General features: G+C 34.4%; 2 protein-coding genes across 2 annotated transcripts; one reads left to right on the top strand and one right to left on the bottom strand.

Moving 5' to 3' along the window:
• Positions 1–4,203: 4,203 nt before the first annotated feature.
• Positions 4,204–5,518, bottom strand: LOC129316293 (cyclin-dependent kinases regulatory subunit 1). The gene is made up of 4 exons (XM_054960638.1): positions 5,389–5,518; positions 5,186–5,291; positions 5,028–5,088; positions 4,204–4,661 (listed from the first exon to the last, which is right to left on the bottom strand). The coding sequence occupies exons 2-4, from the start codon at positions 5,236–5,238 to the stop codon at positions 4,509–4,511; spliced, it is 267 nt and encodes an 88-aa protein (XP_054816613.1). The 5' UTR covers positions 5,239–5,291; positions 5,389–5,518; the 3' UTR covers positions 4,204–4,508.
• Positions 5,519–11,129: 5,611 nt separating this feature from the next.
• On the top strand, positions 11,130–12,151 carry LOC129316396 (NDR1/HIN1-like protein 10). Its single transcript, XM_054960802.1, has one exon. The coding sequence runs from the start codon at positions 11,228–11,230 to the stop codon at positions 11,831–11,833; it is 606 nt and encodes a 201-aa protein (XP_054816777.1). The 5' UTR covers positions 11,130–11,227; the 3' UTR covers positions 11,834–12,151.
• Positions 12,152–13,893: the final 1,742 nt, after the last annotated feature.

Below are 13,893 nucleotides of genomic sequence, written 5' to 3'. Positions count from 1 at the left end.
CAGGTTTAAATTTAATTTAATATCAAAAATTTTATAATTTTCAAAACTGTCTCTGTATAACCCAACTTAATATTAGAATTTTTATACTTTTATATTTTGACTACTCATATGTAGTATGCACAATTCATATTTAATAAAAATATAAAACAATTTTTAAAAATATTTTAAAAATTATAATTTAAAAAATTTAAATATGGATTATGCACAATACATCTAAATAATCAATATATAAAAATTTTAATATTAAATTGAACCCTTCAAATTAAATCTTGACCTGATTGATAATAAAAAATTATTATGCTTTTCTATAAAATTTTATTGTAATGAATATAAAATAATTCATTAAATCTGAATGATCTAAATTTCACTACCCCTAATTAGCAACCAAAATGAATCCTTGATATAGGGCATAAAAGTAACAAGAATACAAATTTTTATTTGATTCATTGATATAAGGTGTGATGATAGCATGGCTAAACATACAAGAGTATTTTTTTTTTCTTTTTTTAATAGAACTGGATAATTTCATTCATACAAATGCTGTGGGGGGGGGGAGAGAGAGGCAACCTCCAAACATAAAAAAAGAAACTAAAAGGCACAAACCCGACCATAAAACAACACAAGTTACCTATGTGATGCAGGTCAAACAGCAAGAAGTTAAAATTTAAACTGAGCCAACTTAACAAGATGGTCAATAATATTATTATCCTCCCTATAAACAAGATTAAAATTAACAACCCATTGTCTATTCAATAACTATCTCGTAATATCAATGATATTCAAGAAAGAATGATAATTATTATTATCTCTTGTGATCTTGGAGGTAGCAAACGCACAATTGCAAAAGACCTCCAACAAAGCTCCAAGCCTTTGAAAATTTGAAAACCCTATAAATCTCTACAATGGTAGCTAGAACATCATCTAATTTCCAGCTAAATCCATGTAACCATACACTATTTAGTGTCCTTTAAAAGTTAAAACATTGCCACAGGCACTTTTCTTATTCCTCAAGGTAGACCAATCAATCTCTAACATGATAATACCCTCCCTTATATTGTTACAAGCCACCTCGTGGCCTTGAGAAAGTTGGAGGCTAAACTTATTAGTCAAACTCATATCTACAGCAACCTTAAAGATGAAAGATTAAGGATCCTTAAACACCTCATTATTTTCCTCCTGAAACAAGACTTTGCAACAATTTTTTCAAATATTCTAGCAAGTATGTGTAAAGAGAATGTTCCAAGGCACACACTTAGCAGAAGAGGGCCCTGCTAATTCCCCTGTGTTCCACGAGATCCAGTCCTCTCACTCTAAGTTGAAAAATTTTTGCATGCAATCAAGGTACACATACTCCTCCCACTATTTTTCTAGCATGATGGCACTCACGGAGAGTATCACAATTGAAAGGGCATAGCCCTATTACCATGAGATATGTTCAAACTCTTAAAGCCATTATGTGAACTCTTTCACATGCAATCTGCCAAAAGAAAATTTTCATCTTCTTCAAAATTTTCCATCTCCAAATATTACACCATAAAGGTTTTCTAGGCTCTATTATACTTGCAAGAAGAAGAGAATAACCCGATTTCACAAAATGCATTCCATCAAACCAATAAAGCCAAAAGTGTATACTCTCCTTATAAGGGGCTCTTATACTGGTAATAAGGTTCACAATAGATCTTGGTAGCTAGAGACTCATTTTATGAATATCCTAAGCATTTAACTGGAGGACATTATCATTTACAGTTTTAATTACATTTATGAATTCACGTCCATGTTCCACCATATCAATTAGCAGAATCCTAGTAGATATCCATCTCTTAATTTAGACTAGAAAGACATATGATAAACTAACATGATAGACTTTCCTAATCCTTATTAGAAGGAGTTATAGACCTTGCACATAGTACACCAACAAATAGAGGCTCCAACTTTTTGGCTAACAGTAGGCATTCCGCCTTCTCCACATCTATACTTAGATCAAAGGATTCTGGCTCATAAATCTTTTTGATTAGTCACTAGTTCCCAAAATAACTTCCAAATGAAGGGCTTATTTTGATATTCAAGGTTTCTTATCCTTAGGGCCTCATACTCTTTGTGCTTCTGCAAAATATCCCAAGACAAAAGGTGTAATGTATGCTTGGATAACATCTCAACTCACGTTAGAATGGCCTAAACCTAGGTTGGGATATTAAAAGTTTAAAAAAATTTGTTTGGAAAAAAAATTGTAACTAGCGTTGGGTCTGAATGGGCGTTTTGCCACTTCCCCAGCTTTTACAACGTCACATTGAGTAGGTAGTGGACACTGGGCTTCTCTCTCTTCATTATCTTCGCTACTTGATCCTCTCTTTGTTCTACTTCACCTCTAAATAGTCCTTTGTTCTATTATTTCTACCTTTTTTTCCTTTGCTCCGCTAAATGTAACCACAGATCATCACCATCGTCGTCCGATTTCGACTATATGTGTTGCTTGCATTAATTCTTACTTGTCGTTGTCCCTTCTTCGTGTATTGAGAGTATCCTCACTTCGAGAGTGTGGTTGCTATCATTCATTCTTCTCCAATTAAATCTGTGCTTGCCTGCATCAATGCATTCTTGAACTTCAAGCTCTAACCTTAATGCATCCACCTTCAGCAAAGAAGCAACTTGGGCCACTGCAAAGTTGCAGAGATCACCTATGTTGGCTTCGTGCAAGGAGAAAGGGAAGGAGAGAGAAAACAAACAGAGAGAACAAGCCATGTAAAAACAAAGTGTGTATGGAATAGAAGCTAGTGAGAGAGAAAAGAGAGGTTGAAATTGAAAGGAGCGAGTAAGGGTTTCTTTAATAGCCTTTTTTTTTTTTTGCTTTTCCATTGATTCTTCATACTTCTGCAGGTTTGTACAACTAGACAAGATATGGCAATATTTTTTTTTAACTAATGACATGGCAATAATTTAATGGATCATTTTTAAAATTATTTATTATAATTATTATAATTATATAATATCTTATGAGGATATTAGTGTGGTTATATATTTTTTGGCAATTTATAAAAACAACATTGAATATAATTATTTTTAATTTTATTAAAAACACACACACACACACACACATTATTGTTAGCAATTTGAAAATTTAGACTTTTCATTTATCAATATATTTTATATTTGTAATCTAATTCTTTAAAAAAAATTTAATTTTAAGTTTAATATTTTTGCCTAAAAATATCAAATTAGTCACAAAAATATATACAAAAAAATTTATATTCATTTTTGTCATTAAATATTTCAATTGACTTTTGAATCAAACGATTTAAACAAAATTTTAATTTATTTAACTGACTTTAAAAAAAAATATCCAAATATAAATTATGTATTCACTAACTTTGTTTTAACATCAATTTGCTAATCTTTATCGAATCTTAATTTCAATTGTAAATTTTTTAATCCAACACACACACATAAAGTTTCTTGCATTATCATTATCACCCTAAATAAAATCCCCAACTAGCTTTCTCCAAATCCTGACAGGAGTACTATAAGATACTAAATGAACTACTACTTACAGAATATTTCCTTCCATTCAAAATACATTACATTTTAAATTTTTAATTTTATAAGAATAAAAAAGTAATTAAAAATAATTTGTATTATTAAAATGGTACAAAATTATTATTAATTTCTAAAATTATCATTCAATTAAAATCAATCTATCTTAATTACTTTTAATTTTTTATATAATTTCTCTCTACAATATAATTAAATTAACAAAGACATAGAAAAATAATTTAACGATACTTAATTTTTTGTAAAAAGTTCTACATTTTAAATTTTTAGTAACTGATAGAAAATATCAAAATATCATAAGAGTTTTTTTTTAAAAGAAAAGACAATTTATTACTGAAATTAAAAGTGCAGGACAAACATTTCTTCTTTAGAGAGGAAAAGAAAACAAGAAAAACTGTCCATTAATTTGGCGAACACAACAAACAATTAAGAAAAATTGTTCTTAATAGTTTCTTACCCGTATATGATTCTATATGCAAGGACAATCAAAATAAAGAAACCTCTCCGTTCCTCCTCCTCTTTGTTTGGGTGTTTAAAACCCGACGCTAAATAAAAGCCCACAGTAGAGCATAGCGGCATACCCAGGCTGCTAGGCATCTCATTTATACTACTCACTCGAACAATTCAAATAAAAAAATCAGGGTAGAAAAAAATGAATAAGAGAAGAGAAAAGAACATATGAGAAAACTATTGTTCAACACAAAGTCACAAACCACTAATAAGATGGACGCTATTAATAAAAAAATCCAGTGACTATTAGTCCATCATAGGCAAATAAATAGCACACCAGAGGCAGATCAACATATATCCAATAAGTACAGACAACCAAGATCTATATAAAGATTCTCCAGGTCGGAGAATTCTACAACAGTGACAGTGTGACACCGTACAAAAAATACATTACCCAGCAGAAACCTGTATAATTTCGACATTTACTTTCATATTTTCACTTTAAAGTCGATTCACTTGGCAAGCATGTTTTGCTGGGCCTGATTTTCCTGCTGCTGCTGATAGTTCAGAGGCCTCCTGAAAAGCATGATATGTGGCTCAGGGCGATGAATTGCATAATGAACCCAACCACGGCTTTGTTGAACCCCAATTGCACGCCACTCATTCTGTGTCATAAAACCAATATAAATCATTTAAGCGCGCAACCATTTAGTTTCCAGTTGATGAAGACCATCAAAGAGACCAAGACTCTGAATACTTAAGGCAAATAGCCGTCCAAATTCCTCTTAATACAGGAGTTACCAATGACACTCAGGGCACCCTAATCAACTGCCTAAGAATTAATCTTGAGTTCGGTTTCGGAGCAGGGCTCAGACGTCAGCCCTTTAGATTGACTTAACAACCAAAAGCACATTAAAATTAAAATTATACAGGCACCTCTTATGTTCTACAGTAAATCACGCGGACCATGAATCGGAAACAAGCAATTCAAGCAAGAATCGACAGGCAAAAACTGAACCGCAAACACTTACTTCAGAGAGAAGCCGATTCTTGGGAAGCAGTTTGGCCACTTCAGGAGGCAGAACCACATGCCTAAACGTAAAAGATATCCAAGAGATGAATCGAAAAGTTTCCCAAAGAAGCGCGAATTGAATAGCGAAAAGCAGATGACGATGAAGAAAATCGATACCTGTACTCATAAGTATCATCGAAGTACTTCTCAGAGTACTGGATCTGACCCATCTCTAACTGTGAAGGCAGTCTGGCACGGGGACGATAGGGTTTGCCGATTCAATCTGCAAATATAAACATTTATAGGCAAAATCTTTAAACTATGAAATTCTCAGAAAAGAAAATAATAATTCAGGAGAAAACGGCGATCAATTCAGTTACCACTGGGAGTTTGGGGCGGGGAAGTGGGGATAGAATCAACGTGGGGAGAGGATATATAATGGAGAAGAGGGAGAGAAGGGTACAGCATATCAGAGAAGGAAACTCAAGAGGGGCGATTTTGTAATTTCAGAGGGTTGATACATAGTATGTGAGTGGAGTGGCTGCATTTTTTAAAAAAATAAATCACTATAAAAATAGAAATAAATATTAGAAATTAACGGCCAGAATTTGGAGCTTCAAATTTTGAAACTTCGCGCTTTGAGAATTTTCTACACAGCGCCCTAGGATGATCATTAAACACAACGGTAACATTCTATTGGGCTATCCAGATTCCAGAGGTGGGTGCTTGTAGCTGTGAAACGGGCCGTATTCTTCTCCAAAAACCATATGGACCTTGAACTGGATTATTAAAACCCAGTGTCAATGTTGGTCGTACGAAGACCCAGTCTGATCATCTGTGTATCTTTTGCTTTTGCGATGCACGCCCTTTAAACTAGAATTAATTAAAAAAAAAAGAAAAACATTGAAAATATTATCCCATCTTTTCCAATTTTTCTCTTATCACCAAGCCAAAAAAGAAGAGAAAATAAATGTGCTCTTGATCCACAAAAGAACAAGGGTTCTATAGAAATCGCACTAGAATCTCCACAATCAAGCCAAAAGTAACTTAAAATCAAAAATAAGTTTTAAAATTTTTTGTAGAGCTAGTCATCCAAAAAAAAAATCATTTCTCGCTCATCTTTATCTCGACTGTGAGTATTGTACAGTTCATTCTCACAAAATCTTATCCCTGGATACTATTTACATGAAAACCAAACCCACAAATTGGAAAACTTGTTCACAAAGTGTGACATGTGAAAAGGAAAAAGAAACTAAACTTATTATCCACAAAGATCTGTTGTCAGCCCAAAATCGTAGGCCGAAACATAAGGGAAAAAAAGTCTTCTTAATCTTTGTCTACTCTTAATGAGTCAATACCCGGAATAGGCTCTTAAATAAAAATCCCATTAGTTGTTAGAAAACTCGAAGTTGAAAACTACTAAGCTTTTTGCCTTGACCTTGACACTAGTCTTAGCCTTTCCCAGGGCACCTTTCCTTTTTTCCTTGGCTTGGTGGGAAAGGTTGTTATTGGGATCTCTGGTTCAACTTCGCTCCTTAGGAATGCAAACGATGCTTGGATCTGTAGCACATGCAGGAAGGTTGGCAAATGAAAGCTAAGTCTGGGCATTGAATAGCCATTAACATCATCATCTAGGAATCTATGAATGCCTGGCGGTCCTTCCTCAAGAAGGTGGTAGCTATAACATTCTGAGTTTTAATTTCTTGATTAATTAAACCTAATTAGGATAATTAAGTAAATTGAAGTGGTGTGTGGCCAGAGAAACCTAATAATCATGTTTGATAATATTTCAGCCCTAGTTGTGGGTTCGGTATTGAGGCAGGCCACCTGAGCATCGAAAGAAGAAGAAAAAGAAGAGTTGAAATTGTTGTCCCAAACGCCGTGGTGCATAGATCGTCTACCACGGCGTACAGCCATCTCTGAGCGAGGGAGGACCTCTCTGTGCCATATGTCATGTCGCATGGCCATTTTCTGCACTTTATCAAATATGAAATGAGATAGAAAAAGAAAGAAGAGAAAAAGAGATAAAGAAGATGCACGCCAAAGCTCTGCTAGGGTTTGTTTAGGGACTACTTGGAGAGTATTTTGAAAGTTACAAACACCCAAGGTAAGTATCATACTCATTAATCTCCCTTTTTCTTTCATGTTTATGAGTTTATGGTTAGGATTTGATAGTGAAAGTGAGATTTCAGTCCATATAGGTTATAGGTCCAAATTTGTTGACTTAAATAGAGTTAATGAGGATAGATTAGAGTATTTAAACTTAGATATGATGAGTTTTTGTGTCTTGAATTATTGGGCACCATAAATACCTGAAAATCTCATTTTATTATAGGTGGTTGAAAGTTTGTGATGTCATTAATGGGGATTTAATGACTTATTAATGCTATTAGGGACTAAAGGTAATTATCAAATCCAATGGTTAGTCTTCACCTTTTGTAAAGTGAAGATTGGCCAATTTAGAAGTAGAGATTAAAGGTTTAAATATTTGAGTTTGTTATATTGATGAAATTCAACTTGGTTGATTGTAGTTTTAGCTCTTGGTCACCTATTGGAGTAGAAATTCAAACTTGAAAGCTAATTGATTAAGGGATAAACCTTTGACCTTCAAAGGTTTGAGATAATCAAAGGAAAACTTTACTTTGGGTAGTTGTATGTTAATTAATGGTTAATTGGTTGTTGACTGTGATATTATGAATGTTACATGTAGGGAATTGATTGTTTAAGTAAAAACTATATGTTAGTTTCATTGAGTACATGAAAAAGCTATTATTGGCTTGAAATGCAAAATGCAAAGTCAAAAGGATTATACTATAAAAATACTTATGTTTTGAAAAATGAATGCGATAATGAGTAGAGATATTTGTGTGTTAGTCATGAAATAAATTTGAGAAAATAATGAGAATACATGCTTGGGTAGTGCAAGGTTGTAAGCCCAAAGTGGTTGTTGTAATAGTAAGTAAATGAAAGTGAAAAAGTAAACTCAAGTGAGTAATAATTATGGCATGATTAGTGGCAGAAATTTGCCTAGGGATTTAGGAGTAAAGAAAATCTATATGGTAATTAGGCTGCCCTCCGGTGCGCGAGGGTTATAGCCTTATCCCACTGTTTGTTGAGGAATTGTTTCATAGTTTGTTGAGGGGGTAGAACCTAGCTATCTCTACCGATTTAATGAGGAGAATAGCCTAGAATATGAGACACCTCAAGGATTTGAGAATGGGGGAAGCCGTAATCCGAAAGTGAGTCTTGTGATCTTTGATTAGGTCACATCTCACGATTGGTAAGTTTGGGTAGTCCAATCACATGGACATAGTCCTAATCAATGTTATAACCCACAATTTTAGTCTGAAAAAATAAAGAGGATATAAGGTTAAATGATCATTAGTAAATATATGACGTGTCACATATGCTAAGTAGTGGTAAGTCATAAAAGTATGAGTCTTGTCACATATTTAAGAATATAGTGACAATGCACTTAGTTATGTGAGTAAAGAAGCTATAGAATGATAAATGATAAAATGTGATATATGGGGACATATTTTATAAATTTGATCTCCTTGTGCATGTATTTATTTTATAATTGATATATAACTGCATAGGGTAACGTTAACCTTAGTTACTAAGTGGCTAGACTTACTTATCTTATTTAATACTTTTCAGGCTCTAGCTCTGGTGTTGAGAGGGAGAAGATTAAAGAGGCGGGGAATTAGCATATTCCTACTGTATGCCTCTAGTTTAGCTTTAATTGTGTAATAGTATATAGCTTGTCAATTCTGGGATGCATATTACCTCACTTGCACTATTTTAATTGTTGAAAATGTTAGAATTGTATTTTGAGCTCTTAGCCTTTGGGTATGTTGACATATATATGTTTATAGGGTTAAAATACTAGTGCAAGTATAGAAATAAAGATTTGAGCATGTTTTGAACAATTTGAATTAAATGCATTAGTAAATTACCTCCCCCTTTGTTTTTTGTAAAATGGGGTTGAGGAGTGAATTTTAGTTATACTGATATTTTGATACTTGTGACGTGTTGTACTAGCAGTCTTAGGTCCATTGGACATGATCTAGGTGTTAGAAAAAGCTTTTGGCATCTGTTGAGGGTTTTGGACACCCATTCTGTGTAAAAGTATTAAAAAGTGGTTAAAATGTGTTTGGGTGTCCAACTTCCTAGTGTGATTTATTTTGAAAGTAAAACTTGTGCCATTAGTTAGTATAGGGAAAAAGCTTTTTATAGACACATAAATCACATTGTTTGGATGTCGGACGGAGAATTAGGGCGAGTCAGAAGTTCCCCTGATTCTACTATCAAATGACAACAAAACCAGTGAAATTTCGCGCAACACACTGTGGTGCACAGTGCTTGAGCCACAATGTATGGCATAAAAAGCAACATGCCACGACACATTGCTCTGTATTTCAGTACATAATTTGTTATTAACTATTTTCGACCTTTTTCATTCCTCTGAGGTATCCCATACTTCTAAAACTTATTTTTACTTTGATATGAAAGGTTTTGATTGATTTTTAACTCGTTTCTATTTAGAAAACTTGAGATCCCTAACTTATGGGTTAAAACTTGGTAATTACTTTTTGAGCTAATCCTCTTATTACCGTGAGTTTCTTTTATTAATTTTGTTTAGTGGAGTGAGAACGTTACAGTAGCCAAGTTCCTGAGAAAAGCATAGCTTGTGAGAAAGTTTACATTATGCTTTGTCTCCTTGTAGACGTGGCATACTTCAACAATCTAGTCTCTTTCTAATAATCCACGGATGGCCAGTAGCATTCGAGAGTTTTCCTTGATCAAGGAGTTTTAAGCATTGATCATCTGCACAAGAGTTCCATTGTCAGACTCTACTTGAACCTGATTCTAGCCCTTCAAACATGCTAAGTAGAGGACATCATGAATGGCCACAGCTCTACAATCATAATACTGCATGAGGATATTCTTTTCTTCTTCACTCTATGGAGGAATAATATACAGCTTTGGAATTGAAGGTAGGTAACCTCTTTCTTCAGCAGCATGATCAAATCGAGTGATAGCATAAAAAAAGATTATTGAACCTTAGGAGAGTGAAACAAGTAAGGCAAAACTTAGCATGAACATATTCTTCATTCTTTATATTAAAAGATTATATATGATCAAAGGAGTGATTAGAAAGATACTTTAGACATACTATCAGGCCTCTCGTTGCCCTGTTAGTTTAGGCGAGTAATGATTAAGCTTCCTTCGCTCTTTAACAGGCTTTGATCATAGAAGATATCCAAAATGATCTTTCTTTGAACTATTAGCTATTCGATTGCCATTCACATACACAATTTCAAATCAATTACTCACAGAGGATGGAAGAGCACTTCAATGCCCACTTTCCTCTCGCTGTCTAGCTGACTTGCTTACTTGAAATTCAATTAAAATAAGGTTGAAAACTCAAAAATGGAATAGCTTGGATGCAAAGAAAGAATCATCATGCACATAAAAAAAGGTTTGGAGCTTCATTTACAATTCAGTTTTGTGTTTATCCACATTTGAGCAAGTTTAATTATAGAATGTACAAAAATCCTTTTAGTTTTGAGATTTTTGTCCACCCATTCTCTCCCATTCTAAACAAGTTCTGCATGCGAAGCTGAGAAACCCTTGCCGAATGAAACTTTAGAGAATTACTATATATCATACGGTGCTCTGCTCAACCCGGGGAAGCAAGTAACGCATCAACTTATGAAGAGGTTCTGGAATGTCTTGGGGGCAAAGCTAGCTAACCATGCATAACACTGTAAAAACAGCAATGAAACGTTGTTCCAAACCGATGCTGGAATTCCCTCACATGATGAAAGCATAGCTACCTTCCCTTCTGTCTAATAATTTTAAAGTTTGAGTCAATATATTCGTGCAATCCGTAAAGTTAAAATACTGAAGTCTCAGACACCATCTGCCGGCCCAGAACACTGCTTTTTCACTTTATTGCCGACAACAGCTGTTAGACTTGCAATATTAGTTTACATTTTGAAGGAAAGAACAATCCTATGACCTGAATCCCTAGATGTCTTGAGTTTCATGCACGAAATTCTAAAAGAGAAAAGTGTCGCATTAAAAATTGGTAGCCCAGAATCCCAGATGCTGTCCTGCATTGATTCACTCACCACAATATATGCTCATCACTTGCTTCTGCTTCAAAGCATTCATTTCCCTATATTCTAGCCCCAGAAGCAGCCTTTAGAAATGGCCCTTCCTCAATCACAGGGTCAAGCAGCAGCCAGACCAAGGCGGTCAGGCCTGCTTCGTTATATAGCCATTGCCATTTTGGCGCTGATAGTGCTGGCAGGCATAACAGTGCTCATAATCTGGTTGGTTGTGAAGCCCAGACGTTTTGAGTACAGTGTGGAAGACGCTTCAATCCACAATTTCAACTTAACAGATGCTAACCACCTCTATGCCGACTTCGATTTCGACATAAGAGCGTACAATCCCAATTCCAGGGTCTCCATTTACTATGACACCATGGAGGTGTTTGTGGTGTACGAGGATCAGACACTGGCCACCAATGCAGTTCAGCCATTCTTCCAACGTCACAGAAATGTGACTAGCCTTCAAGTGAGGCTCGCTGCTAAGACCGTGTCCTTATATGGGTCTTTGCCTGAAGACCTTAAGCTGGAGAAACGCTCAGGGGATATTGAACTAGACGTGTTGATCAAGGCGAGAATACGGTTCAAGGTAGGGGTGTGGAAGTCGAAGGATCGCACCATGAAAATCTTTTGTTCACCCGTGCTGGTCCACTTTTCTGTGTCCAAGAATTTCGAGAGGACCCTCTGCAGCGTAGAACTATAAGCAAGAGCAATCCTTGCGAGCGTGTAAACGTGACGGTGGAAATTGTACGTGTACGGGCTAATTGGGCTTGTTCCGTTGGTCTTTTTTGGGTTTGGATATATTTCTTTTCTTTTTTTTTTCCGGGTTTATATGCTGTTTTGCCTTTCCGGCTTTCTAGTATTTTCACATTCTAATTTGCGTCGTTTGTGTGGATTTGGTTTTAATTTGTTGTTCGGGCCGATTGGCGCCTGTAATGAGAGTAGTTGAACTCAAATGTGTATATGCAAGCCTTTCATGTGTTTTGGGCTTTTTGAAGGAAATCCAGCTACTGGCATGCAACATCGCTTGGATTAATCAAAGCCCATTTGTTACGATGTGATGTGCATATGGTGTCTTATCGAAATCTAAATCAGAAGAGGGGAAAGTCGAGATAGTGAGAGAAACAAGCATTTAAAGAGCCATTTAATATAAGGTGGCTTGTGGGTAGTTGGTAGTTGGCAGTGCGTGGCACCTAAATCCCCTTCGATTTTACCAGGCTTTCAAGTAATGCCAAGAGGAAAGAAGCATCCATCCATATGTATCGTTGGCAAGTAGAGCAAAACTAATATTAAAGCACGAAAATGACTCTTTGGCATCTCCTTTCAATGTCCATTCGATCCCTCTTGTTGTTCCCAACAACATTGACAATGTTGTTTCGTCTTAAAATTACTATTTTTTTGCTAGGCGTCTGAAAGGTTGCGATAAAAAACATTGTCTCTCGTTTCCAAATCTCACCAACTTAGAAACTTGAAATTCCCCTCCAAGGACAGCTAAAACTAGGATTTTGTGCCTCCTCATGTTTTATTTTCTCCTACAATATTACTAACTTTTTTTTTTGTCTTTATATATAAGATTTTTAATCAAATCATATAAATCAATAAAAAATAATTATCTAATTAAAAATACAACAACATTTTAATTTTGTTGATAATTATTGTGAATATGAGATAATTTTTTTAAGTAAATTAAAGAAAATACTTATCTTTTTTCCTTTCCAATTTAATAAGGATATAATGGCCCATTTATTAAAAATATGTTAAAAATCTGTTATATTTAAGAATAAAAAAAAATTCTATAAAGCCTTTCATATATATAAGGATGGAAGGAGTATAATTTATAGACTTTTTGTGTGGGTGAATTTAAACACTACAACATTTTTCCCGCGCAATATATATGACAGCGACCTGTAAGATCCTGCCGCGCTTAATATATATATATATATATATATCAACAAAACTCGTCCATGTAATGTATACATAAATTTTCCATTATCAATTTGTTGTTATAAATTAAGGATTAGAAGGGGAGAAAATGGGAAAATAACCTTTGGGTGGGGGGGATGTTGTGTTAATAAAAGTGGCAATGGATAGTTGGCTCCTTAGTCCACATGAACTACCGCGTTTTCTATTTTCTTTTTTCTTCGGACTGTTCTAAATAACTTGTTGGCTTCTCTCCACTAATCCTCATTTGCATCACGTGGCAAGATTTGGATAGTTTAAATTTAATTTAAAAAATTTAAATTTATTTTTTATTTTTATTTTATGTTTATTAGAATAAAAAATACAATAATAGAAACATTTAATAATTTTGTTGATAACCAATCTGGACAAATTTAGTCTTACAATTCTAATCATCCACAGTAAGTATAATTGCCAGATTGGTGATCAGCAAAATTATTATTTTTTAATAATGTTTATAAATTTTTATTTTAATAAATATATAATAAAAATAAAAAAATTTAAATTTGAATCGTAAGATTAAATTTGAACGATTTAAATCTTGCCATGTGGTACAAATGAAGGGTAGTGGAGGGAAGGTTTATTGGAGAGAAGGCAATACCAACTAACTCTGCCCCTCAAAAAAGAAGGTCTGCACACATGCGATCATACACCCACAACACGCACATTTAATAATATTTTTATAGATAATTTGGAGATAAAACACACAACCTCTCTTTTTCATGAGATGTGGGATATCATTGATCCAGAAGGTTAACGTACAACTTTTTTGGCCACCACATTGTTTTAACACACGGGCAACAC

This window comes from Prosopis cineraria, unplaced genomic scaffold, assembly GCF_029017545.1.
Source record: "Prosopis cineraria cultivar Desert tree isolate PC_DT_omini unplaced genomic scaffold, ASM2901754v1 PC7, whole genome shotgun sequence".
Lineage (NCBI taxonomy): Eukaryota > Viridiplantae > Streptophyta > Magnoliopsida > Fabales > Fabaceae > Prosopis > Prosopis cineraria.
The sequence above is the reverse complement of the archived record's forward strand: the minus strand, read 5'-3'. Positions and strand labels throughout refer to the sequence as shown.

Coding starts and splice junctions, on each gene's coding strand:
- LOC129316396 (XM_054960802.1), top strand. CDS start 11,228: ATGGCCCTTCCTCAATCACAGGGTCAAGCAGCAGCCAGACCAAGGCGG.
- LOC129316293 (XM_054960638.1), bottom strand. CDS start 5,238: ATGGGTCAGATCCAGTACTCTGAGAAGTACTTCGATGATACTTATGAG. Junction 5,089..5,185: donor GATGATACTTATGAGTACAG/GTATCGATTTTC, acceptor TTTTACGTTTAG/GCATGTGGTTCTGCCTCCTG. Junction 4,662..5,027: donor AGAATCGGCTTCTCTCTGAA/GTAAGTGTTTGC, acceptor TTTATGACACAG/AATGAGTGGCGTGCAATTGG.